Source organism: Pipistrellus kuhlii, unplaced genomic scaffold, assembly GCF_014108245.1.
Source record: "Pipistrellus kuhlii isolate mPipKuh1 unplaced genomic scaffold, mPipKuh1.p scaffold_m20_p_2, whole genome shotgun sequence".
Lineage (NCBI taxonomy): Eukaryota > Metazoa > Chordata > Mammalia > Chiroptera > Vespertilionidae > Pipistrellus > Pipistrellus kuhlii.
In genome coordinates this window covers 153,257,401-153,282,845 of record NW_023425515.1, presented here as the reverse complement: position 1 = coordinate 153,282,845, position 25,445 = coordinate 153,257,401, and the positions used below count along the sequence as shown (strand labels likewise).

The 25,445-nt window shown below is 33.5% G+C and overlaps 1 protein-coding gene across 2 annotated transcripts in view; it reads right to left on the bottom strand.

Annotated features, from left to right (window-relative positions):
* The window catches only part of LOC118723654 (integrin subunit beta 3 binding protein), a 48,581-nt gene that overhangs the window by 6,982 nt on the left and 16,154 nt on the right, over window positions 1-25,445 (bottom strand). For both annotated transcript variants that reach the window (XM_036446204.1, XM_045584508.1), the window contains exons 3-7: window positions 22,267-22,402; window positions 14,090-14,156; window positions 7,018-7,096; window positions 5,569-5,662; window positions 4,580-4,639 (exon numbers count right to left, since the gene is read on the bottom strand). In XM_036446204.1, coding sequence (XP_036302097.1) covers window positions 4,580-4,639; window positions 5,569-5,662; window positions 7,018-7,096; window positions 14,090-14,156; window positions 22,267-22,402 — 436 coding nt within the window. The remainder of the gene's footprint in view (window positions 1-4,579; window positions 4,640-5,568; window positions 5,663-7,017; window positions 7,097-14,089; window positions 14,157-22,266; window positions 22,403-25,445) is intronic.

Here is a 25,445-nt window from a genome sequence, read left to right as displayed (position 1 = left end):
TTTAGCTGATCAATTTTTATATTGCTGACACCCCTTCTTCACCATTTGCTCATTTAAAAATTCATAGTATGTGAGATATGTCTCTGGAGAAAATGTCTATAAAATTTGTTACAGCTGGCAAATGTGTATGAGTCAGTGATAGCACATGACTAAATGCTTCACAGAAAATAAAATTTGTTTCTGTAGTAAGCAGAACTGTTTAAATGTTATTTATTTTTATGTTTCAAAGAAAATATATTGTGAAGTGCTGCATTGATTTAATACGCAACAATGTCTGTGTACACGCTGTAGAAAGAAAATTTATGAAACCTTTGCACAACTCCTTTAATTGAATTTTCCAAATCTCTCACCACACACAAATAATCAATATCTTCTGCAGAGAAAACCAGTCAGAATTATTACAGTCTTTCGTTTCAATTTTGTTGTCATCAGCACATACAGAGCACCTGGATATTTGTAATGTCTGGTAGCAGGTTATTTATACCTCTTAAACACATAATTGCTATAAATGAATGCAAGTCTATGGTTTAATTTTAATTTTTTTTTACTGATTACTTAAAAAATAAAAATGATCATACTTCTAGTATAATATAAATAAATTTAAATTCTGGGGAAAATTCCTTAAAAGGCTGTAAAAAGTAATAAAGCAGCTTTTCCTTAAATCCTAGACAAATATTAAGTAAGTAGTTGAAACGTATTCCCTAAACAGTGCTAAATAATGTAAAAAAGGGCATTATCATTGTTATGAGGAAAGGTATAACCCAGCTACAGCTTCCATGACAGCTGAACCTTAGATAGAGATGAGGACTACAGTTGTACATTAATGGATATTTGTGTGTCCAAAACTAATATCTCTATTTTAAAAAAATCTTCTGATAAACTTACAATGTTAAAGCACGAAGGGAATTTTTGTTGTTTCTCTAAAACTCTTAATGTCTAAGTATTAAACTTCAGTGCTTTTAAAACTGTTTGAAAAAGAATATTCTTTAATTGTTAAGCTGTAACAGAAAAAATACCCTTTTAGGAGTAAAATTATTTAGCTGATATAATGAATATTTCTTCAAGACTGAGTGGGAAAAAGAACAACATATTTTTAAGTTGAAAAATACTTCAGTGGGTGGTTAGAATGAAAAGGCAATATCAAACTATTTCATAGTCTTAGAACAAAAAAAGTTTAAAATTTGTCCTGTAGTCCACAAATTATAAAACTTTAAAATCTTATAACTAAGATGAATTTTACAATATAAGTAAAATTCAAAAAAGCTAAAGACAACAGAAACATTATAATCTGTGCTTTTCTTTTTAATGCTAGCAATAGAAATGCTGAAATATTTTGTATTACAAACAGCTGAAACAAGCAACTTTTTTGAACAATATAAAGTTCAGATGGTTAACATTTCATTTAAAATATGCATACTACAACCTACACAATTATTCTCAAAAATGATAAAATATGTTTTGGACTGAAGTTAAGTGTCTAGATTTCATATCTTGGCAACTGCTCTATAATTTGCTTACATTCTTTTCAAAAACATTTTGTTTACTGGAAGTATTAGTAGACAGACAAACAATGGTGGCATTTTCTAATATCTCCAGAAAAAAATGAAAATACTAAGTACTATATAATGCCATCTATTGACTTAGGAATATTTGTATTAAGTTGTTTTAAGTTGAGGTTGATTATGTAAAGTAAATAAATTTCATGCCTTACCATGTGATGATAATGTGACATTCTGTCTCTATCAACCCATTGAATGATCATGTTTTAAATGTTCAGCATAACAAATTAAAAATAATTATGAAAATTCACATCCAAATGTAATAGAAAAAGAACCTTTCATTTAATTATTTTTCTAATAGTCATAAAGCCAATATTATTTAGGAAAGTGAAGTAGGCTTACTTCCTAAGTAACTTAAAAGAGAAAGAAGCTTTCCTTTGTTTAAGAAATTTGTAGTTAGCAAACTATAAAAAAGACAGAGTGTATTGTACACTCAATCAAAGCATTCCCTGATTTGAAAATTATAAAAATCTCAGTGTACACTTTTTATTTTTTTGAATAAATTACATAAAGTTTTAAGAATCGGTGTCAGATATCTATTTCTTTAAAAACATTAGTGTTATTTTTACAAGTATACTCCTGTGCCTATAATAAAAACTGCAACTGATGCTAAAAAAGCTAGCAATGAAATTTAAAGCATATACAACTAAGGGACCAATTCAAAGAGTTCACTACAGCATTAGTCTTAGAATTCTCCTGGTATAGTCTACTTTAATTATTCTAGGAAAATTTTATAAGAAACTGAAGTACATTCCTTTTCTTTCTTTAAAATATATTTTTATTGATTTCAGAGAGTACTGGAGAGAGAGAGATAGAAACATCAAGGATGAAAGAAAATCATTGATTGGCTGCCTCCTGCACATCCCCTAATGGGGATTGAGCCCACAACCCAGGCATGTTCCCTGACCAGAACAGAACCATGACCTCCTGGTTCATGGGTCAACACTCAACCACTTAGCCACACTAGCCAGGCTGAAGGACATTCTTTTGACAATGAAATAAGTATTTGTTTATTCTCATTTCATAATTACCTAATAAAAGAAACCTAACACATATTACAGGGTTGGTTTTTATATTATATATCTCCTAACTACATACTTTCCAACATTATGAAGATATCTAAAACATTTTTAAATTTAGACAATTCTCGATACCAGCATACTAGAAGAAAAAACTAGAAATTTCTATAAGATGTTCAAGACCAAGTCTGCAAATAAGAAACATATAAAGCAAACTAGTTTGAAATGTTGGACAAAACTAACAAAGTCCTCTTAAAATGAATGTATGAATAGAAGGAGTTTAAAGTTATTAACTTAGCAAAAAAATTACATATATATGTGCTTATGTTGCTGCACATCAACTTTAACCAAAATAAATAAATAAATAAATAAATAAATAAATAAAAATATGCCACCAAAATAAAAATCTTTTATAATAAAAGCCCAATATGCAAATTGTCCCATTGGGTGGTCCTTCAGGAGACTGGGAGTTCGAACCACTCGCTATGCGCTGACCACCAGAGAGCGGTGTGGAACATGGTGAGCATTGGCGATGTGCTGTGACCTCTTGCTGGCTACCTGGGGGTGAGAGTGATGGGGACTGAGGTGCAGTGGAAATGCAGGGTGTCTACCAAGCTTGCTCTCACTCCCACTGCTACCCACCCCTGGGATGCCTAAAACACAATCTAATAGAATAGATTGGCTGAACCAATTTCAGTTATGCTTCATGTCTGAATCTGAAAGCTGGGATGACTGCATGATTTGATTTGTTTTAGGAAGAGGCAATATGGAATAATGAAAAGATCATACCCATGTTTCCCCGAAAATAAGACATCATCCGAAAATAAGACCTAGCGCATGGAAAGATAAGACATCCCCTGAAAATAAGACCTAGCACAACTTTGGGAGAAAAAATTAATATAAGACACTGTGTTATTTTCGGGAAAACAGAGTACTTTTTGAGATCAGATGGCCTCTAGTTGGAATCCTGTCTGACACTTAAGTAGCAGTGTTTGGGCAAGTTACTTAACATTTTCTGTGACCTTGTTCCTTATCTGTAATGGCAATAATATCAGCTATCTTACAGAGCTGCAGTGAGGATAATAATTATAGTAATTATTGGACCTCAATAGTCGTACTAAAAAATGACAGACTAAAACATGGCCTACCTACGCATTTCAAGGCCTACCTCTAGAGATTGCTAAATGGCATTCGGTAATATTAAAATGTTGCCTCTTAAATTGTTAAAAGGTTTTTTGTTTGTTTGTTCGTTTTTGTTTTTTAAATATATTTTATTGATTTTTTACAGAGAGGAAGGCGGAAGGGAGAGAGATAGAGAGCTAGAAAAGTCGATGAGACAGAAACATCGACCGGCTGCCTCTTACACCCCCCCCACCGGGGATGTGCCCGCAACCAATGTACATGCCCTTGACCGGAATCGAACCGGGGACCTTTCAGTCTGCAGACCGACGCTCTACCACTGAGCCAAACCGGTTTCGGCTGTTAAAAGGTTTTAATATTTAACAGCCCATGATTATTTTGCTTACTAAGGTGTGGATGTGCATGTGTTATGGAACTTAAAACCTGTTAATTTAATTACCCATACTATTAAATGCTCAGAAGCATAATAGGTAACAGTAGATTCAACATCATTAATGAACTGCAAGTTTTCAGGACATTGGTTACAAAGTAACTTTATGCTTTGTGTCTCCTTCTAATTCACCATTAGAATCTATATATGAATGCACTGTTGCCCCATTTGTCTGGATTCTCAAAAAAGGACTTTTAATAAAACTACAAATCTTAAATTGAAACTTCTATTTCAAAAGGTATTTTAAAAGTTCAATCATCAGTGAAGTTGAGCTCATCAGAACTGGTCTTCTGCTAAATGCAATACACAATTTTTCATAAAAGATTCCTGGTCTTTTAAGAGTACACTAAAAACTCGTAATGATTGGTTGTAAATGGTAAAATGAGATGAAAGGATTCTTTTTATATAATAAGTTAAAATAAACTTTTTACCTTTATTAGAAAGTTCTGAACTCTTCTTTTCAAACAGTTTTTGTTTTATTACTTTTGTCACTAGAAGGGAAAAAAATGTTAAGAATTAACATGGAATGGGAATAATTTCTCATGTTAGAATAAACAACTTCATGAAAAAAAATTCAAAGTAATACATATGCATAGGTCGCAAGGACAAAATGCACTACCTTAACATACTATATTTAAAGAATGAGCACTACATAAAAAAAGCCCAATTATAGTTTTGAAGGTACATTCTTTCCCTTTACATTAAAGAGGAATCCCTGAAATAATATATTCCGGGATAAAAGAAAGGTGGCTTTTTATTCTTTAAATACTATTTCTATCACATGTCCAATAGTGATATATATATATATATATATATATATATATATATATATATATATATATATATAAAGAAGTTTATCAACAAGTGGCTAAAAAAGCTGTGGTATATTTACACCATGGAATACTATGCAGCAGTAAAAAAGAAGGATCTGTTACCCTTTGAGACAGCATGGAGGGATCTTAAGTAAAATAAGCCAGCCAGAGAAAGACAAGTGTCACAAGATCTCACTCATATGTGAAATCTAATTAACAAAATAAACTGATGAACGGAAGCATGGACCAGAATGTGGAATCTCAAGGGAAGGCAGAAGAGAATGGATGGGTGGGAGGTGATCAACCAAAGAATTTGCATGTATATATGCATCACCCATGGACACAAACAATAGGATGGTAAAAGCCTGGGGCAGGGGCAGGCTAGAAGAAGCCATTGGGGGAGAAAGGGAATATATGTAATACTTTCAAAATTAAAGATTAAAAAAATATTGAAAAAAATAAAGAAGTCTATCAAATTTAAATTTGGGAGAATTAATAGGATTATCTCTAAATAGGCTTTATCGCTAAAGTTGAAAATACTAAAATATTTATCTAAGCTTGCAAACAAGGAGTGGAGAGAAACTATTGTAAGCTCGTAGTCTTCTTACTTAGTTCTTTCGTTTTCTTCACTTCTCTTTTTAAGAAACATGGTCCGTAAGAAATACCAATGAGATTTTGAAGCTTTCTATTGTCCTCCAAAGCCTAAAAGAAAGACATTTTAAGTGAGTTAAGTAAGTTCTCTTCAAATATAGTATTACTGACAACTCGAATGAAAATAGTTTCCTTCATCTGAAAAACTTAAACTCTATGGCAGGAAATCTTCTGGTAGGTCAACTATTGTGAGTTTTAAAATGCTTGCATAAAAATAATTTAATAATTAAAAAGACTAAACATAATCTACAAATTTACTTTTAAATGTGAAAAAGATAGGTATTATTAAAATATTAGTTTATTAATGTTCATAAAAGAAAAGAAATTGCCATGAAAAGCAAATTAAACATAACACCTGCAAACTCTTTCCTGAATGGGATTCTCCAATCTGGAGCTTTTCTCTTATCCTCTATTTTCAAATAGGATAGTAGAATTTTAAAATATTATATGCCATATATGCCAATATATTGAATAATCTGAACTAAATGGAAAATTCCTAGAAACACACACTTTTCCAAAATTGAAACAGGAAAAATCAGAGAATCTAAATAGACAGATTACAGTTAGTGAAACTGAAGCAGTAATCACCAATCTGTATTCCCATCAAAAGTAAAAAAAAATAAGAAAAAACACTAAAAGAAAGAAAATTATAGGCCAATATCCCTGATGAACATAGATGTTAAAATTCTCTACAAAACATTAGTAAACAGGATCCAGCAATACATTAAAAAGAGCAACACCATAATCAAATGGGACTTATTTCTGGGATGCAAGGTTGGTTCAATATCTGCAAATCAATAAATGTGATACATAACATAAACAAATGAAGGGTAAAAAATCACATGATCATATATCAGTAGAGTAAAAAAAAAAGCATTTGATAGAATCTAGCATCCATTTATGATAAAAAGTCTCAGCAAAGTGAGAACATACCTCATCATAATAAAGGCAACATATGACAAACCCACAGCCAACATCATATTCAATGGGCAAAAACTAAAAGCATATCCCTTAAGATGGGGAATAAGACAGGGATGTCCTCTTTCATCACTCTATTCAACATAGTACTGTACTGGAAATCCTAGCCACAGCAGTCAAACAAGAAGAAATAAAAGAAGGAAAAAGTAAAACTGTCGTTATTCACAGATGACATAATACTATATGTGGGGAATCCTAAAGATTCCACCAAAAAACAAACAAACAAACAAACAAAACAAAAAAAACACTACTGAAATTAGAAATGAATTCAGTAAAGTAGCAGAATATAAAACAAATACCCAAAAATCAATTGCATTTCTATACACCAATAATGAACTATCAGAAAGGGAAACTAAGAAAACAATCCTATTTACAACTGCATGAAAAAAAATACATAATATACCAAAAAAAAAAAAAAGAGCTCAAACCTGTGTAATACTTAAACTTTGCGTTATTTCCATGATTTCCTCTGATGATTTCTCAACTTTAGATAGCAACACCATTAATCTATGAGTAAAGAAAAATATTGTACTTAGCAAGATCAAGCATTTAAACAAAAGTAAGTAATTTTCAGAATTCTCTTTTTTAAAAAAGTATTTTACATTCAGTTTTTTATTCATTTTCTTTACATTTTTTTCAAAGTGGTTAGAGATGTAAATGTTCCTCTTCCATTCATTCATTCCTTTACAAGACAATATATATTATCAACCATCCTGTCTTTTAGAGTTTTGCTTTTTCTCAATCCCATTGAGCTGGAGAAAAGGTTGTAGACCTAAGAAATGTCCAAACTTGTAGAGAGTTTTTATTAAGTGCTTATTTGAGCCACACTGGCAACATGTTGGGAAGCCTGATCTCAAATGCTCCCGGAGAATGACAGTTTTGTTGTTTCTTTTACACATTTGGAATTAAGGTGGGAATGTGAAAAAGATTACATGAAGGTGTGAGAAAAGTATAGGATAGTTGACGAGATTATGTGCTCCCTTTTGGGTGCGTAAACCTTCAAGGGAAGGAAAAGAGGACTGTTTGACAGTTCAAAGGTTAACCTAGATACACAAAAATAGTACAGGGCTGGATTAAAAATCTTTCAATAGAGAAGTTACAGTGGGGCATGATAACCCACTATGACCTGCCCAGTTAGGAATTTATAATCAGATCAACCTGTAAGGTTACTTTCAGTCAGATTTATTACAGAGCCCCCCTTTTGTCTATAAGATGTAGTTGGCTTATTCCATTCTCCTCTAGACCAGTTTGAGAACACTAATAGACCATCATCTCCTTATTTACCTAGATCTAAGCCTATGAATCAGTGTTACACAGTGATTTTTTTTAATAAAGAAGTTTTTTGGCTTTAATATATTCTAATGTGAAAAAGATACAAAGGCACTCTCAAAGAAACAAAGAAAACTTCACTTGTAATCCTACCTCCGGATTGCATTTCTATACACCAATAATGAACTATCAGAAAGTTAGCATTTTAACATTCTGGAAAAATCCTTAGTTTTTTTTTTTTTTTGTTTTTAAGAAAACATTTCTATAATTTTATATCATACTTCTTTTCTTTATATAACATTACATATATATAATTTTGGGCACATTATCCATGACTATAATTTTGAAGGCTGTAATTTGGGGTCTTGTACAGTTTTTTAAAAAGTTGAAATATATTTGACACATGTAAATTTAAAGTATACACCCTGTTAATTTGATAGGTTTATATGTTTTAACTAGAGGCCCGGTGCACAGATTCACGCACTGGTGGGGGGTCCCTTGGCCTGGCCTGCGAGGATCGGCCCAAACTGGCAGTCCTACATCTCCTGAGGGATGTAGTAGTGCCAAAGTGGCAGGCAGCCAGGGAGGGGCCGGAGCCTGGGCTGGGTGCCACACTGTGCCGCTCCTGCTCATCCTGGCCCTTCTGTGCCCACCGCTGCCAATGCTTGGTAGGCTTGCTGCCGTTCCGCTACAGTCTCCGTGCCTGTCCTAGGGCAACACTGGTGCGCTCATGACCAAGAAGCGGCTGTGGGCTCACGCCCAGTCAGTTCCAATACCAGTCCTGGTCTGGATTGGGGAGGGATGCACAGGGGGAAGCTTGCGCTGCCATAGCCGTACTCGCCAGCCATGAGCCCAGTGTCTGGCACCTGTTGGTCAGCTAGGCAGTGTTCCTGCTGTGGGAGCGCACTGACCATCAGGGGGCAGTTTCTGCATTGAGCATCTGCCCCCTGGTGGTCAGTGCACATCATAGTTATGGGATGACTGGTCAGTCAACCAGTTGCTTAGGCATATATATATATATATATATATATATATATATATATATGATATAATATATATATTATATCATATATATATGATTATATATATATTATATCATATATATATGATATAATATATATTAATATATATATATATATATATATATATATATGATATAATATGTATATCAAAGTGTAATATGCTAATGATATGCTAAGGCTGTTCAACTGCTCGCTATGATGTGCACTGACCTCCGGGGGCAGACAGTTGACTGGTCGACCAGTTACTATGATGTGCACTGACTGCCAGGGGGCAGACAGTTGACCAATCAACCAGTTGCTATGATGTGCACTGACCACCAGGGGACAGACACTCTGACTGGTAGGTTAGCTTGCTGCTGGGGTCTAGCTGATCAGGACAGGCCGACACACTCTGGAGCCCTCCTGTAGTCCCCCCTTGCTAGCCAAACTCCCACATCCCACCCTGGCTCCAATCGTGCACTGGTGGGGTCCCTTGGCCTGGCCTGCACCCTCTCACAATCCAGAACCCTTCAGGGGATGTCAGAGAGCTGGTTTTGGCCTGATTCTTCAGGCCAGGCTGATGGACACCACTGGTGCACTAATTTATGCACTGGGCCTCTAGTGTTACATAATTATCATCTCTTCTTAGTGGTTGAAATAATTAAGCTCTAGACTTAGCAAGTTTGAAGATTATAACAACAAATATTGTTGCCTATATTCACTATGGATTTAGGACTTATTTGTTACTTGTCTCAAGTTTTGGACCCTTAGACCAGCGTTTTTCAACCGCTGTTCCGCGGCACACTAGTGTGCCGCGAGATGTTGCCTGGTGTGCCGTAGGTGCAGACAAGACAAGAATTTTATAATTTTTCACTATTTTGTTTACTTAATATTTCATAATAAAGTAATTATAAAATACTTTCTTTGTGTTTATTTGATTCCTATTCAAGAGAATTACTTTATATATAGTCAATATAGGCACAGAGTTAAATTTTTTAACATTTTCTAATGGTGGTGTGCCTCGTGATTTTTTTCATGAAACAAGTGTGCCTTTGCCCAAAAAAGGTTGAAAAACACTGCCTTGGACAACATCTGCTCTATCCCCCATGCTCCATCCCCTGGCAACCAATATTTTATTCTGTCCTTTTGAGAGACTTTTTTTTTTAAGATTCTACATCTAGCCGAGACCAGTTTGGCTCAATGGATAGAGCGTTGGCTTGGGGACTGAAGGGTCCCGGGTTCGATTCTGGTCAAGGGCATGTACCTTGGTTGCGGGCATATCCCCGGTAGGGGGTGTGCAAGAGGCAGCTGGTCGATGACTCTCATCGATGTTTCTAACTCTCTATCTCTCTCCCTTCCTCTCTGTACAAAATCAATAAAATATATTTTTAAAAAAGGATAATCTATAAAAAAAAAGATTCTACATATAAGTAATATCATATAGTGTTTGTCTTTCTCCATCTGATTTATGCCACACAGCATAATGTCTTTGATCTCTACTCATATAGTTCATATGAATTTAAGGACAGGCTTTTCCATTTTTGGAAAAAATGATGCATTTTTTATGATTATAATAAATCTGTAGATCATATTGGGTGGAAGTAGTAACATCTTTAAAAAATATATTTTTAAATGATTTCAGAGAGGAAGGGGAAGGGGGAGAAAAAGGTGGGGGGGGGGAGAGAGAGAGAGAGAGAGAGAGAGAGAGAGAGAGAGAGAGAGAGAGAACAGGGAGAGAAACATCAATGATGAAAATCATTGATCAGCAGGATCCTGCATGCTCCCTACTGGGGATCAAGCCTGCAACCTGGGCATTTGCCCTGACCAGGAATTGAACCATGACTCTTGGTTCACAGTGGGACACTTAACCACCAAGCCACACTGGCCAGACATAACATCTTAATACAGTGGTGCCTCACACAACGAACTTAATTCGTTCCAGGAGCAAGTTTGTTATGCGAAAAGTTTGTTATGTGAAACGCGTTTTCCCATAACAATACATGTTAAAAAAAATAATTCGTTCTGTAGCATAAAATATGCTAAGATGACATAAAAAAAGATAAATTTTTTGTTATTATTTTTATTTAGATACATCATGATATAAAAAAAATATTGAGTTTAACTTAAAAGGACGACTGCCGTGATACGTGCGTGATTTAATTCGTAATGAAGAACGATTGCCGCGATACGTGCTTAAGTTAAGCGCAGTGACTAACGACTGCCTGCAGTGCCTGCGCGGAAGGATGCAATACATCGGCAGCGATCGTGGAAGCTCGGGCGAAGCAGTCGTGGAAGCTCGGGCAAAGCGGTCGTGGAAGCTCGGGCGACTTCGTTGTGTGAAACGAAGTTCGTTGTATGAATCATGAAATGAAGTTGGTTGTGTGCAGCGTTCGCTGTGCGAGGCGTTCTTTATGCGAGGCACCACTGTAATATTAAATGTTCCTACACATGAACACAAAATTTGTTTAGATTGTCTGTAATTTCTCTCAGCAATGCTTTGTAATTTTAGGTGTTATGTAAATGGAATTGCTTCGTTAATTTCCTTTTAAAACTGTTCTGCATGTATACTGAAATACAACTGATTTTTGTGTGTTGATTCTGTAATTTTGCTGAGTTTATTATATCTAGTAGCTTCTTGTGAATTCTTTGGGATGATCTACAATACATAAAGGATCATGTCCTTTGCAAATAGTTTTATTTCTCCCTTTCTAATTGCTACTTGAAAGCTCAGATATAGGAGCTATTCTCCTTTTTTTTAGCTTTAATTTTTGAAATTTATTTCAGATTCCATACAATGGTACAAAATTACATCAAGTGGCATTCATAAAAGCTTAGTAAAACATTAGGTACTAAAAAATCCTTATTAGATCAAATAAGCTTTAAAAAAATTAGAGTTAAGTTTCAAAAGCCAAAAATATATTTTTTAAAAAAATGCAAAAACAGTGGCAATCTACTAATTGGGTAAACAAAAAAGAAGGGAAACAATGACAACAATCAATCATTTATGCAACACGGTAGATTACTGAATTAAAGGAATATCTATCAGAGTGTGAGGAAGCTGGTTGTGTTGGCAGCCTTACACTACTCAGCTCAGACACGACTCCTTAACAGAGGAGTTTCTAACTCGGGATATTTAGGAAATTCACATGTGGCTTGTGGAACTAGCAGAGTTGAAATTCAGTCTTGGCACTGGATATACTAGGACAGGTAAATTAAACCTGAAAATCTCTTCCCAGGATCCTTACTTAAGCAAGGTCATGCAAACAAACTTGCAAGAGTTTTCAGCACATAGCTGTGCATTAGAAGCTATTCTGAAAAAATGTGAGCTGTAAGTAAATTGATGGGTTTAGAAAAAGAAAGAAGAAAAAACAAAAAACTATAAAAGGTTAGATTAAGTGGAGCTGTTTCAGGGGGAAAGCAGCAGGTAATTCTGGCTTGTTTACATGGTATCACTCTTGTCCAAAACATTTCTTCCTTCCACTTCTAAGTTTGTTATACTTCATATAATTGTATTAGTAATTTGGTTTAGCAGTTATCTGCTTTCAAATACATTATATATGATTCAGAAAGTCTTAATTGCCATCTGCTTTCACTGTATGTCCTTTTGTACAAATTGAGGTTTTTTAAAAAGTGTGGTTTTTTTAAAAACTGATTTCTAGACAGAGAAGGGAGAGGGAGAGAGATAGAAACATTATTGAGAGAGAAATATCAACATTGAATGGCTGCCTCCTGCACGTCTCCCAACTGGGCATCAAGACTATAACCAGGCGTGTGCCCTGACTAACCGGGAATCAAACCAGTGACCTCTTGGTGCATGGGTCGATGCTCAATCACTGGGCCACACTGGCTGGGCCTGAGGTTGTTTTTTTCACTCTGTACATATATTGTTTATTTTTAAATATAGTAAGTTAAAAAAATGCTTTTCTCATAATATCTAGTTGAGACAGATTTCACTGAGGAAATGGGAACTTTGATTAGGGGAAGGAAGTAGTAGTAATTTACAACAAAAATGTTTGGGTTAAGGCACATGAAATATTTGGAGTTGGGGGGAACATAGCTAGGGAAAGAAGCTAGAAAAACAAATAAAGGGGTAGTGATAAATGTAGGAGATGCCAAACAAGGGGGCTTCCTTGAGAACTTATTCCCTGCAATACTATTGTACTCTAAATGGCAATCACTTTCTATCTTTTAAAGCAGTTTAGCTACATTATGTAAAAAAATGGACTTGTGGCCCTGACCTGGGGGAATAACTACAAATTACCACACTATTTATATGAAAAGTTCATTCTGAGTTCCACTAAATGATTTAAAAATATTTTGAAATATTATCCTCAACCCATTTCTAAGATGAGGAAGGTATCCTATATAATAACGAGCTAATATGCTAATTAGACTGGATAGTAGAATGACCTTCCAGGAAGACCAGTGGGCGGGGTTGGGGGCATGAGGCAGCTAGGGCTGCGAAGGCCTATCCTTGCATGAATTTCATGCATCAGGTCTCTAGTATTAACATAAGACCATAATTTCACAATGGGTAGAAACTTCATTTTTCTCATGTCTATCTATCCATCATATTGTGTGGCACACAGAAGATACAGCCAGAAGGGTAAATGAGCTGAACATATGAACTACTTCGAAAATTTAATCCCATTCTTAATTCAATTTTTCTAGCCTCAGTGAACAAATATTCTTTCCTGAATATATAGGCAGTAGCTTTCTGCAGATAATGACTTCATCCAAGGCACCATTGGCAGTCCAATATGAATATAGTTGGTTGCTGGCCTGTTGCCTTCTAGGTTCCTCTGGATCTTTTACTCTGTTGGCCTCACTGTATTCTTAGCTCTTGAACCAGCTATTTGTTAGGCATTGTGTTACTAGACAACATAAATCTGTAAGTCTGATTTATGTAAATCTGAAAAATCAAAGTAGTTCATATGTTTAGCTCATTTACTCTTTTAGCTATTCCTGAGTTTTACCTTAAGCTGATCTCTTATATATAGGCTGGGAAAACTGGGCTCAATGAGTATTAAAATTAAGGTATCATATATCACCATCATATGAACACTGTTAAACACATCACAAATAAAGTATTTTACTTCTTTAAAAAGAATACTTCCAACTCAGGCATGACTATCAATTTCTGCAAAGAAATAATTTCTCTTAAATTATCACTCACAAATATGATCCTTTTCTTTCAAAACACGTGTATATTTGTAAATAACAAACTTACTCATCGTCTTTAGTCGTAGATTTATTTCTCTGGGTTAAACTGAGATGATTCAAATTTTTTCTCTTTCCTGTACATGTACAATAAAAAGAAGAATGTAAGGGAAAAATTTCAGATTTTAAATAAAATTTTGATAACCAAATTTTTTTTTAAAATGGTAGACAAATGAGGAAAGTAGGAAAAGAAAAAGTATTCTGAAATTTGCTATGAGAAAAAAAATTCACTATTATGAATAACTTCCCAATAACTATTTTATGCTTTTCATTTCTTATTCTTCTTTTTTTTTTCATGATGATATTATATAGAGAAAAACAATTGTTTGAAAAAATATCCATTGGGGCTTAGTATTGTGAAGAGAAAACTAGAAAAACTAAGTTATCCTTCATATGTGCGCAAAATTGTGTTTGATTTCATAAACTCTAGTAGAACATGATGTTTACACTTATTAAGGTCAAGTAAATGATTGTTTAATGAGCTAACCATTTAGTTGTTTGTTCTATAGTACTTTATAGTACAATATACACTACATACTTTAAAAATATTTTATGTATAACATGTATTTGAGGACACATTAGCATAAATATTCTCAGTATCTTACATATGTGACCTTATGATAAATGTTTACTGAATGAATAAACAAGCAAATTAATGAATAATCTAAACTCTTTACTACTAAGGACAAATAGAAAAGTAAGATCACACACCCTTCACCCCCCTACACACACTACTGCATATTTTTATGTAGTTCCATTTGTTCAACAATTGGCACAGGACTATTACTTACTCAATGTTCTCATTACTTTTGTAAAAAATTGTTTGATACAATGTATGGTGAAAAATTATCTAACTCGCTAACAGAAATATAATGTGAGTCACTTAATGTAATTTAAAATCTACTAAAAATTTTTAACAAGGAAAAATAGGTGAAATAAATGTTAATATTCCACTTAACCCAATATACCCAAAATATAATTTTAACAACATAGACTATAAAAGAATTAGAGATAATTATAATTAATATTCTTTTCACATAATAAATCTTTAATATGTGGTGTGTACTTTACACTTATGCACATCTCAATTCAGATGAGCTATATTCTAAATGCTCTATATCTACATGTACTGAACAGTATAGCTGTAGGCGAACACTGTTGGAGGATCCAATACTTCCTAATAAAATCAAACATACAGCTAATGTGAAGGCAATTTCTTTAAATTTTTCAAATGTAATTTATTAACATATTTCAAAATATTAATATATTGTCTGGAACAGACTTTCCAATACTTGTTTATATTTTTTCTTCATTCAATTTTTATTTCATTAGTCTTACTTGCTTCTATTACTAGTGGGAAAACATTTAAAATATTATTTTCTATGTTCTGGTATTTATAATTTTATTAAGTAAGGTCATTCAGAAATTGATTAATAATTTCCACATTTGTTACTTTGAATGTATGCCTTCTCTCAAAAAAGTTACATCATAAATAAGTTGTCATTTCAAAATACTTAATGCCAAAAAATAAAACCTACGATTTAGAAATTTTGCTAAAGTACTAATTACCTCCTTTGTTTAACCTTTCATTATCTGACTTGTCTATATCCTTAAATTCCAAACAGAATAAATTAATATGGTCAAGAGTTTATTTAATGAAGGATAGAACAGTAAAAAGGTAACATTTATAATTTCGGAGAACTTTGAGGAAATCAGTCTATTAAAATCTGTCTCTCTAAAGAAAAAATTAACCTGGAAATGTTTTGTAGAAAACCACAACTGAAAATCCATGATGCATACTAAACTTTATTTAGAAAATTAATATTAACTAATTTCCTGAATTTTATACTGTGCTGTCAACATTCAATAAAGCTCCCCAATTAAATATTAAAATCATTCTATTCTTGCCCTGGCGAGGTAGCTCAGTTGGTTAGAGCTTTGTCCCTATATACCGAGGTTGCGGGTTCAATCCCTGATCAGGACACATATAAGAATCAGCTAATGAATACATAAATAAGTGGAACAACAAATTGATATTTATCTCTCTCCTCCCTCTTCTTTCTTTCTCTCTCCCCCCCTTCTCTTTCTTATCTCTTTCTAAAATCAATAAATACAAATTTTTAAAAAGTCCTGGCCAGTGTGACTCAGTTGATTGAGCATCATCCCATGCACCAAAGGGTCACTGGTTGGATTCCTGGTCAGGGCACATGTCCAGGTTTCAGGCTTCATCCCCAGTAAGGGGTGTGGCAGAAGGCAGCCAATGGATGTTTCTTTCTTTCATCTATGTTTCGATGTTTTTTTCTCTCTCGCCCTCCCTCTCTCACTTCTTTTCCTTTCCTCTCTTTCTAAAAATAAAAATAAACAACACACACACACACACACACACACACACACACACACACACAAAAGCCCTCAATAAAAACATATTTTAAAAAATAATATTATTCTGTCCTTTTAACTTATAATTTTCACATTTTAGCACCAGTCAGTAATGTTATGTGAGAAATAGTAAAAGAATAGATTATTTAAGTTTTTACCAGTTGGGCAATACCTTTCTAAACATTTTTATTATTGTACAATGTAATCAACAGCATTAATCTTAATCCTGTCATAGAAGGGCTCATGTTTATGATATATATTTCCAATTGTTAAATAGGAGTATTAATGTCACAAAGAATAACACTGGATCAGTTATCAAAGACTTGAGTAGACTCTAATATATCAAGAGTCTTCTAGTTACTTAATAATTATTTTCCTTTATTTCATTCCATTCTGTTAGCAATGAACATATGCTAAAGGGCTATGGATTCTATACTGTCTTTTTCTTGCTAGGTAATAAACAGTTGTGTACTTGATTCCCTTTAAATGTAACTTAAAGTTACACTTCCTTTAAATGTAACAAAGTGTGGAGAGTGAACAACCTTTTAGAGAATCAACTCATGAAAAAGTAACAATGTTAATGCACTTTTTAAATTCAAAATACCTTTACTGAGTCCCATAGAAGAAAATATAGTATTTTAAAAATATTACCTATATTATTGAATAGAAAGGTATCAATGAAAATATTGGAACTGCTTTTTATATGTTAAAACATTAATATTTGAGAAGCAGCAACAGAAAGATAAGTTTTAAAATTTTTCATCCAAATTAGGTTGTTGGCCACATTATGAAACATTTGGCGCTAAAACCGGTTTGGCTCAGTGGATAGAGCTTCGACCTGCGGATTGAAAGGTCCCAGGTTAGATTCCAGTAAGGGGCATGAACCTTGGTTGCAGGCACAACCCCAGTGGAGGGTGTGCAAGAGGCAGCTGATTGATGATTCTCTCTTATCGATGTTTCTAAATCTCTATCCCTCTCCCTTCCTCTCTGTAAAAAAAATCAATAAAATATATTTTTAAAAATGAAGCATTTGGCTCACATATCTCAAATTGTTTATCATATAGTTCAGTCTTGCCAGAGCCTACCATTTGATCAGTCTCTCCAAAGACCCTTCTTTTAATTTTGTTGCTTTTCTTTATTATTGCCTGTTTTCTATTTAATAATCTGTTCATATATTCGATTATTTCCTTTCATCTACTTTTTCAGGTTTTATTGTTCTCTGTCTTTCTGAGTTGAATGATTAGCTCCTTATTTTCAATTATTCTTCCTTTTTAAATATATGTATTGTAAGTATAAATTTTCCACTAAAAACTGTTTTTGACATAATGCAATATTTAGGTATAAATTTTTCCTCTAAGTGCTGATATGTCTTCATTGTCATTCAATGTCTAAATATTTTATACTTTCCATTATAATTTTTCCGATCAATGAATTATTTAGGAGTTTCTTGGTTTCCAAACACGTGTGTTAAAACTTTTACAGGGTGGCCTTTTTATTATCGATTCCTAATGACATGCAATTTTGATCAGAGAATGTCATCTGTGTAACAGCAATTTTTAGTATGATGAGACTTCTTTGCGACTCCAAACTAATTATGTTTTTGTAAAAGTTCTGTGTGCTTTATTTTTTTGTTAATCCTCAGCCAAGGATATTTTTCCCATTGATTTTTAGAGAGTAGAAGTGGGGGGAAGAAGGGGTGAGGGGAGGCAGGAAGGGAGAGGGAGAGAAAGAGAAACATCAATGTGAGAGAGACACATCAATTGATTGTCTCCTGCATGCACTGGACCAGGGCTGGGGACTGAACCTGCAACCCAAGTACGGGCCCTTAACAGGGAATTGAACCTGAGACCCTCTGATGTGAAGGTGACACTAACCAAGGAGCCACACTGGCCAGGGCTAGATGCTTTATTATATGTGGGTATTACCTTTGTTTGATCACTAGATCAAGATTGCTAGTTGGGTTCAAACTTTTTACCCATCCCATCAGTTTTTTAAGAGAGGGGGAAAAAAATCTCCTACTATGGGTAGGGATTTGTAAATTTCTTCTTGTAAGGCTGTCTTTTTTGTCTTGAGTTTTTATTTTACGTGCAGAGATTCAGGATTTTCTGGTATTGAATCTTTAATTATGTAAAGATTCCTATTATCTTCAATAATGCCTTTTTGCCTTACAGTCTGTTTTAGTCTATATTAATGTTCTTATACCAATAACAAGCTTGTTTTAAAAGCTAATGTTTGCTTTATTTTCTTTTTCTGCTCCATATACATTTAATTGTCCTATGAAATCTAAATATTAATATTAATAAAAACAGCTAAAATATATATTGAAACTTACTGTATGCCAGGCACTAATCTAAATATTTTTTGTGTATTAAATAACTTAATTCTCACAATAATCCTGACAATTTTCCCACTTTATAAGGAAGCAAACAAAAACACAATTAAAAAAAATCAATTTACAGATTTTTCACCTACTCCCTGAAAATTTTAAGGATCTTAAATCACAAACTCCTTTCTGCTCCCTCATCTATCTCCTATGCTATTATGGAATTTTTGTTTTTAACCCTCCACACATCAAATTGTTTGTCTTTTGCTTTATAGTCAGCACATTTGTATTCATATTTTAGTCATTAAGTTTATAATTAAGATTTACCAATTTGTTTGCTAATTAATTTTTCACCAGTATGCTTTGCTTTCCATTTCTTTACCTGAGGGTTTGGCTTGCTTCTTTAGGAAGTACATTCTTCAGTAATCCTTTCAAGGGAGTATCTGTTAATGGTAAATTCTTAGACTTTATCTGAATATACCTTTATTTCATCTTCACTTTCTGAATAAAAAAATCAGCTGTGATTTCAGGCTGGTATTATTAATCCATTCCTTGCTGTAATGGTAAATTGATAATGATGAGAAGTCTACTATCTGTCTGTCATTCCCTTGCTTTTAAAATTTTCTCTTTGTCTTTAATTCTCTAGAGTTCAACAAGATATGATTAGGTATGGATTTGTTTTAGTTCATCCTGCTCAGACTAAGCATACTACCCTAATCTGAAAATTTCTATTTTTCCTTAATTATGAAAAACTGATGGACATGGACAATAGTGTGGTGAAGGCCTGGTTAGAGAGCGGGAGCAGAAGGGAGGGGGAACAAGGGGCAAATAAAAGGGGACATCTGAATATTCTCAACAATAAAGATAAATAAAAAATTGAGAATTCCATAAAGCCTCTGTTTTATATGAGTTAGATCTATCAATCTTTACCATATTATTAATTAAAATAGAGAACATTAAAAAAAAAGTATAATCTTTTCATCTTACAATACCGGTTCTGCCCCATTCTCTCTACTTCCTACTTGTGGAACTCCTATTTGACATAGGTTGGAGCTCCTTCCTCTATCATATTCCTTCATTGTTTGATCATATTCTCTTTATATCTCTGTGATGTTATACTGTCACAGTATGGGTGATCTCTATAGATCTATTATGTAACTTATAAGTACTCACTTTATATAAATTTATTGTTTATCCCGCTACCTTAATTATCTAAAAATAAGTCTGATGCATTCTTGGGAGTAAGGAGAGAAAAATGTACCATTCTTCCTCTACTCTGAAAAGCAAAAACAGTTTTTGCTTTTCAGAGTAGAGGAAGAAATTTTGGAGAAATTTGCTAAGGGGGAGGAGAGGGCAGCAATATAATGACACTCACACACATATATAATACATATGTATATGTATATATGTAATGATAAATAAATGAATATGTATGTGTGTTTATATCTTAAATGCGTGAGATAGAATCGGTCACCCATTTTTGGCCCATGTAGAATAAGTAGAGGGATGATTTAGAATCAGATTTTCTTCTTTTCATAACTACAAATGGATTAAATACATTTAATATTAAGTAATCTGTTCACATACAACATAGTTCAGATGTATATAGAATGTACATATCAATACCTTGAGCAAGGGTCTCCCAGAATAAGAGACCTGTAAGTACAATGACCTTGTGGTGGAAAGTGGCCTAGCATGATTAACGAATAGCAAGAAAGAATGGCTAAAGTAGTGTAAACTTGGGAAGGTTAGTAGAAAATGAGCCAGGTGATATGCTCAGGTATTAGATGATGTATGGCCTTAAAAGTCATAATAAGGTTTTGAATTATATCCCAAGTATGATAGGAGTAGTGCCTCAAATGTCCTTGAAAATGTTAGATAAAAGTGTGTATTAAAATTGTACCTTATGTTTTGTATAATATTTAAAAAGTGAGGATTGTTGAAGTTATGACTTCATTTATAACTTAATTTATTTCATAAGAGTCAGGCTTTCTTATTTCTAAAATATGTATAAGATGACATAATCTGATATAAGAGCCTAGACAGAATTCTCCTCCTTTGAGACTTCTGTATGTGAGATACATATAACAAAGAGTATATAAAACACAGTTTTAATGAATAATTATAGAGTGAACCAGTGTAACCACAATATAGACTAAGAAATAGAATATTACCAGCTCCCCAGGAAACCTTGCTATATGACTTTTTAAAAAAGAGCTTACTTAGTACTATAATCTGTGATAATTATCCACTTAAATGTCAACTGGAATCATGTGACCAGTCTTTTTATAGGCAAAAGGAATGTTCCCTTAAGTCCATATTTAATTTCAATATGGAAATTAAATACAGATCCACTTAAAATCTATTCACATTTCAGTATAGAGAAGCACCATTTCTAAGGCACTAATTTTTATTTTTAAACCTAAGTTATATCAAGTGTATAAAAAAAACACTAGAACTTGAAGAAAATGTATACATCTTCAGATATTTTTGTGAAAGCAAATCTAACCATGATAGCTTTAAGATAAAAAGCATTTGATTAAAGTAAAATAAATGTCACTTAAAAGTTTAAGGTCTCATTATGGGTTTCATTACAACAAATTAGGTAAAATGAGAAGACTTCTTTGTTTCTGTGTAGCTTCTAGTATATGCTTAGCACTCAATAAATGTGAAAAAATAAAATATGAATTAGGCTAATCATAGCATATCTTAAATATATTTTATTAAATTTGAGCCTACTTAAAATTTTATATTATAGAAACTTGACATGCCACTGATTCATAACCTTTTCCAGTATTAAAAATTAAACCTATGAAATCTAGATTTCTATATCTTTTAAGCAAACATTTAGCAGTAAACTACCAGAGAAGAAAAAATATGTATATGGTAAAATTTAAACTAACAATACTTTAAAATAAAAAAATTAGTATTAAATTAGGTTATTCTCTTATGAAAAATTCTACAAACATTTTGCAAATGCATTCAAAATAGTAAAAAAAATAAAATAAAAAGAGAAGGAAATGAAATATAATAAAGGCAGCTATATAAAGAAGCACAAAATATGAATAAAACTAAATGGACAACATGTATAAAAATAACATTTAGAAGCATCATTCTTAAACTGTATAGTGCAGCAGTACCTGAATTATATGCCCTTTAATTTATGCACATGATGGATAGCTTGTTAAGAGGCATATCTGTAACCATTATAATTGATAGTAGCTGAAGGCAGTCAGGCCATAATTTCTATTTAATGGATGGAATAGAAAGGGAACAAAGTCTGCAGCAGCATTTTAAAATAAGTGCCTAGAAAGTTTACATTTATGTCCAAAGTAGTAATACCTTTATTCTACCCTTTTCTATGTTGAATTCTTTAAGAAGAGAAAAATCAGCTGCAGTAATATCCATGTATTATTAAATCAAAATTTTGATTTAACTAATAACCTGAAAAATAACACAATCAGTGGGAAGAATGTTTAACTAACCATTTGTAGGTCCATTTTTGTGCTCTTGTTCTTTAGAGCTTATGGGAGAAGCATATGGGCTCAATCTACAAGTTCCAGTTGATGGAGAATAATTGGTAGCACTTCTCTTCCTTGTGATTCTTGAAGACTCAAATGACTGGAAATAAATATTAATTTGGGACAAAAATACTTGTTTAGTTATAGATCTTTGAAAATATCTTTGAAAACTCAGAAAATTTAACCCATACTCTTTTTCTTGTTCTTTCTTTTGGATTTTAGGTATACTCAATTATTACCTTCAAAGTGCACACTGTTTTTCAAGTTATGTAGATATTTTAGGTCTCCACACTAACTAGGGCATCTCGATTTGATATTTATAACATTTTAACATTAAAGGTTTATTACCTTCTAGATACTATTTCCAAACAAGCTAAAGCTAGAGGTAGCTGACTTTCCCAATTATATCCTGACTTTTGCTGTCAATTGAACCAGAAGTAATAATGGGGCTAGGCCAGGGAAACTCTCAGATTTTATAATAAATCCCACAAGGAAATTTTAGGAAGAATCAGTAATGTCCTGAACCTGCACACAGTTGCTCTGTCACGGTGTCTTGTCTTATTCATAACCAAAATAATGTTCAAACAATTGAGTATGGTATTTAAGGTCTTTGAGAATTTGACCTATGTTACACAAATCCTCTCTGCAGCTCCCTCCTCTGTGTTCTCATACTTCCTATTGGAGCTAGCAAATTTTTAAGTTTCTGTCTGCCCCACTAAAATTTGAGTTCCTGAAAATAAATATCACTTTTTCATCTTTGTACCCTAGGGCTCAAAACTGTGTGATGAATAAATGACTTAAAAGAAACAGTCCAACAATATGCAGATGATGTATCATAGAATTGTACACCGAAACCTACGTAATTTTATTAGCCAATGTCACCCCAATAAATTCAATAGAAAAAAAAAAAAAAGAACAATTTGGAGAAGCCACTCTACATTCATTCATTCTTATTTATTTATTTATTTATTTATTTATTTAAGAGTTCTTCTCTGAAAGGGGAGAGGGGGAGAGAGAGATAGAAACATCAACGAAGCGAGAGAATCATAGACTAGCTGCCTCCTGCATGTCCTCTACTGGGGATCAAGCCCATAACCCAGGCATGTGCCCTTGACTGGAATCAAACCTGGGACCCTTCAGTCCGCAGGCCAATGCTTTATCCACTGAGCCAAACCAGCTAGGGCTACACATTCATTCTTTAGTTCATTCATCCAATATTAAATGGCACCTGTAGTCCCAGTATCTAGGTTATATACACCTAACCTTAGCCCTCTCGTTCTTATCTTCCCTGGAACTTAGTCTTTGGTTTAGGTCCCTATTTATGACCCACTTCTTCCAAACACCCCTATTAATTGCTTTCTCTTCTGAATTTCCTGTGAAATTGTTTTCTATAATATAATGCTTACTAATCAACCAGCACTTGCTAACTAATGTATACAAAGAAATAAAATAAAATGTTCTGGCCTCAGATACTAAGTAAGGTTGTATGTGTGCTAAAGGAATTAAGGGGAGAGAAAAAATCAAAGTGGCTGCAGTAACCTCACAAAACAATTCTTGGTGAGAGCAAAAGGTGAGGCTTAGATAAATGAAAATAAAATTATGAAAGACCTGAAGTCTAGATGTAAAACAGACATAATAGGGTAGATTTGGAGGATAAAGGAAAGGTCTGAGGTGCTGCCAACATTGTAGAATTGAACTTAGCTTGATAGCTGTCTTGAAAGTTATATAATTATCCATTGTCAACTATTCTTTATTTTTAAGACACCATGGCAGAAATAGTTGTCTGTGTCACATTTTTCAATAATCTTGGTATTAGTTCCCAAATCTGTAACATCAACTTTATTTTACAGTTAAGATTTTAAATGACAAATACTTCCTATTGAGGAAACAAAAACATTCCATTCTTTATTTTATGTACCCATAGTAGCCACAAAAGTAACCAATATCTTAAAAAAAAATAAAAATCCAACTACAATATCAAGTTATAACTCTAACACAATCTTTTTTGTAGGGTGAAAGGGTTTTAAGTCTCTTTATCAGGTGGTTATTACCTCTCCATCTTGAGTTTTCACCTGCTTATATGTATTCAGTCATAAACTATGACATTTATCCAATCCTACCCTACTTTTCCAAGAATTTATTGTCCAGAACTATTTCACTGTGTATGTACAAGAAATGAAAGTTACTACCATAATGTACATTTATGTCAATCTGTTTTCCTATTTTCACGAAAAAATTATTTTTTCCAATTGCCAAATATCTAAACATTGTAACTATAGATCATACCTTTCTCCTTGAAAACAATTTTCTAGCTTTCATAAAATAAGTCTTTGTGTGTGCACATGTGTGTGTATTTTTTCTTCCCTCACCTTAAAAATACTGAGGTGTCTCTTTTGCTTTTCTTTTTAGTCATCTGTGTTGTTTAAAAGGAAAAATATCTGTCTACAATTATTAAATGCAGAGTAATACATACTATCCCACTAAATATTTTTCAGTAAATAAATAATTTTTATAAATCTGCCTATTGATATAAGTGAAGGCATAATTTTACTTCTATAAATCTCCCCCCTCTGAAAGTTTATCAAGATCCTCTAATTTTTAAACCTTAAAGATGCTTAAAAGTGACCCTAGAATTGATCTGAGACTTTCCATTCTACTACCCCCTAAATGTTGAAGGACATGGCCTATTGATTAGTATCCCACAACTGGAAGAGTTAAGAATACTGGCATTTGTAAGCAGTTTCTAGTGGCTTTTCCATAAAACTACTTGTCTTGGCTCATGCTGCAAACTTTCCTAAAATCTCTCAAACAAGCAGCATCTGGCCTTGGGCACCTCTTGCTAAGAGGCCCTAGACCCAGCCAGCACTAGGTGGCCAACCTTGGTTCATGGTTTGGCTCTCCCAGGCACTTCCAAGTCCAGCACAACTAGCAGCTCTCTGCAGATCTCTTTCTAGCTCATGCCATGTAGCCCTAGGCAGGGCACACTCAGTGACTGACCTTGACCTGCACCTCCCAGGAGTCCCCAGGACATCTACTACATAAGGTTAGTCTATGGAGACCTGGAGACATAGCAGCTCTACCTAATACATAGGTACAAACAGAGGGAGGCTGTCAAAATGAGGAGACCAAGAAACATGTCCCTA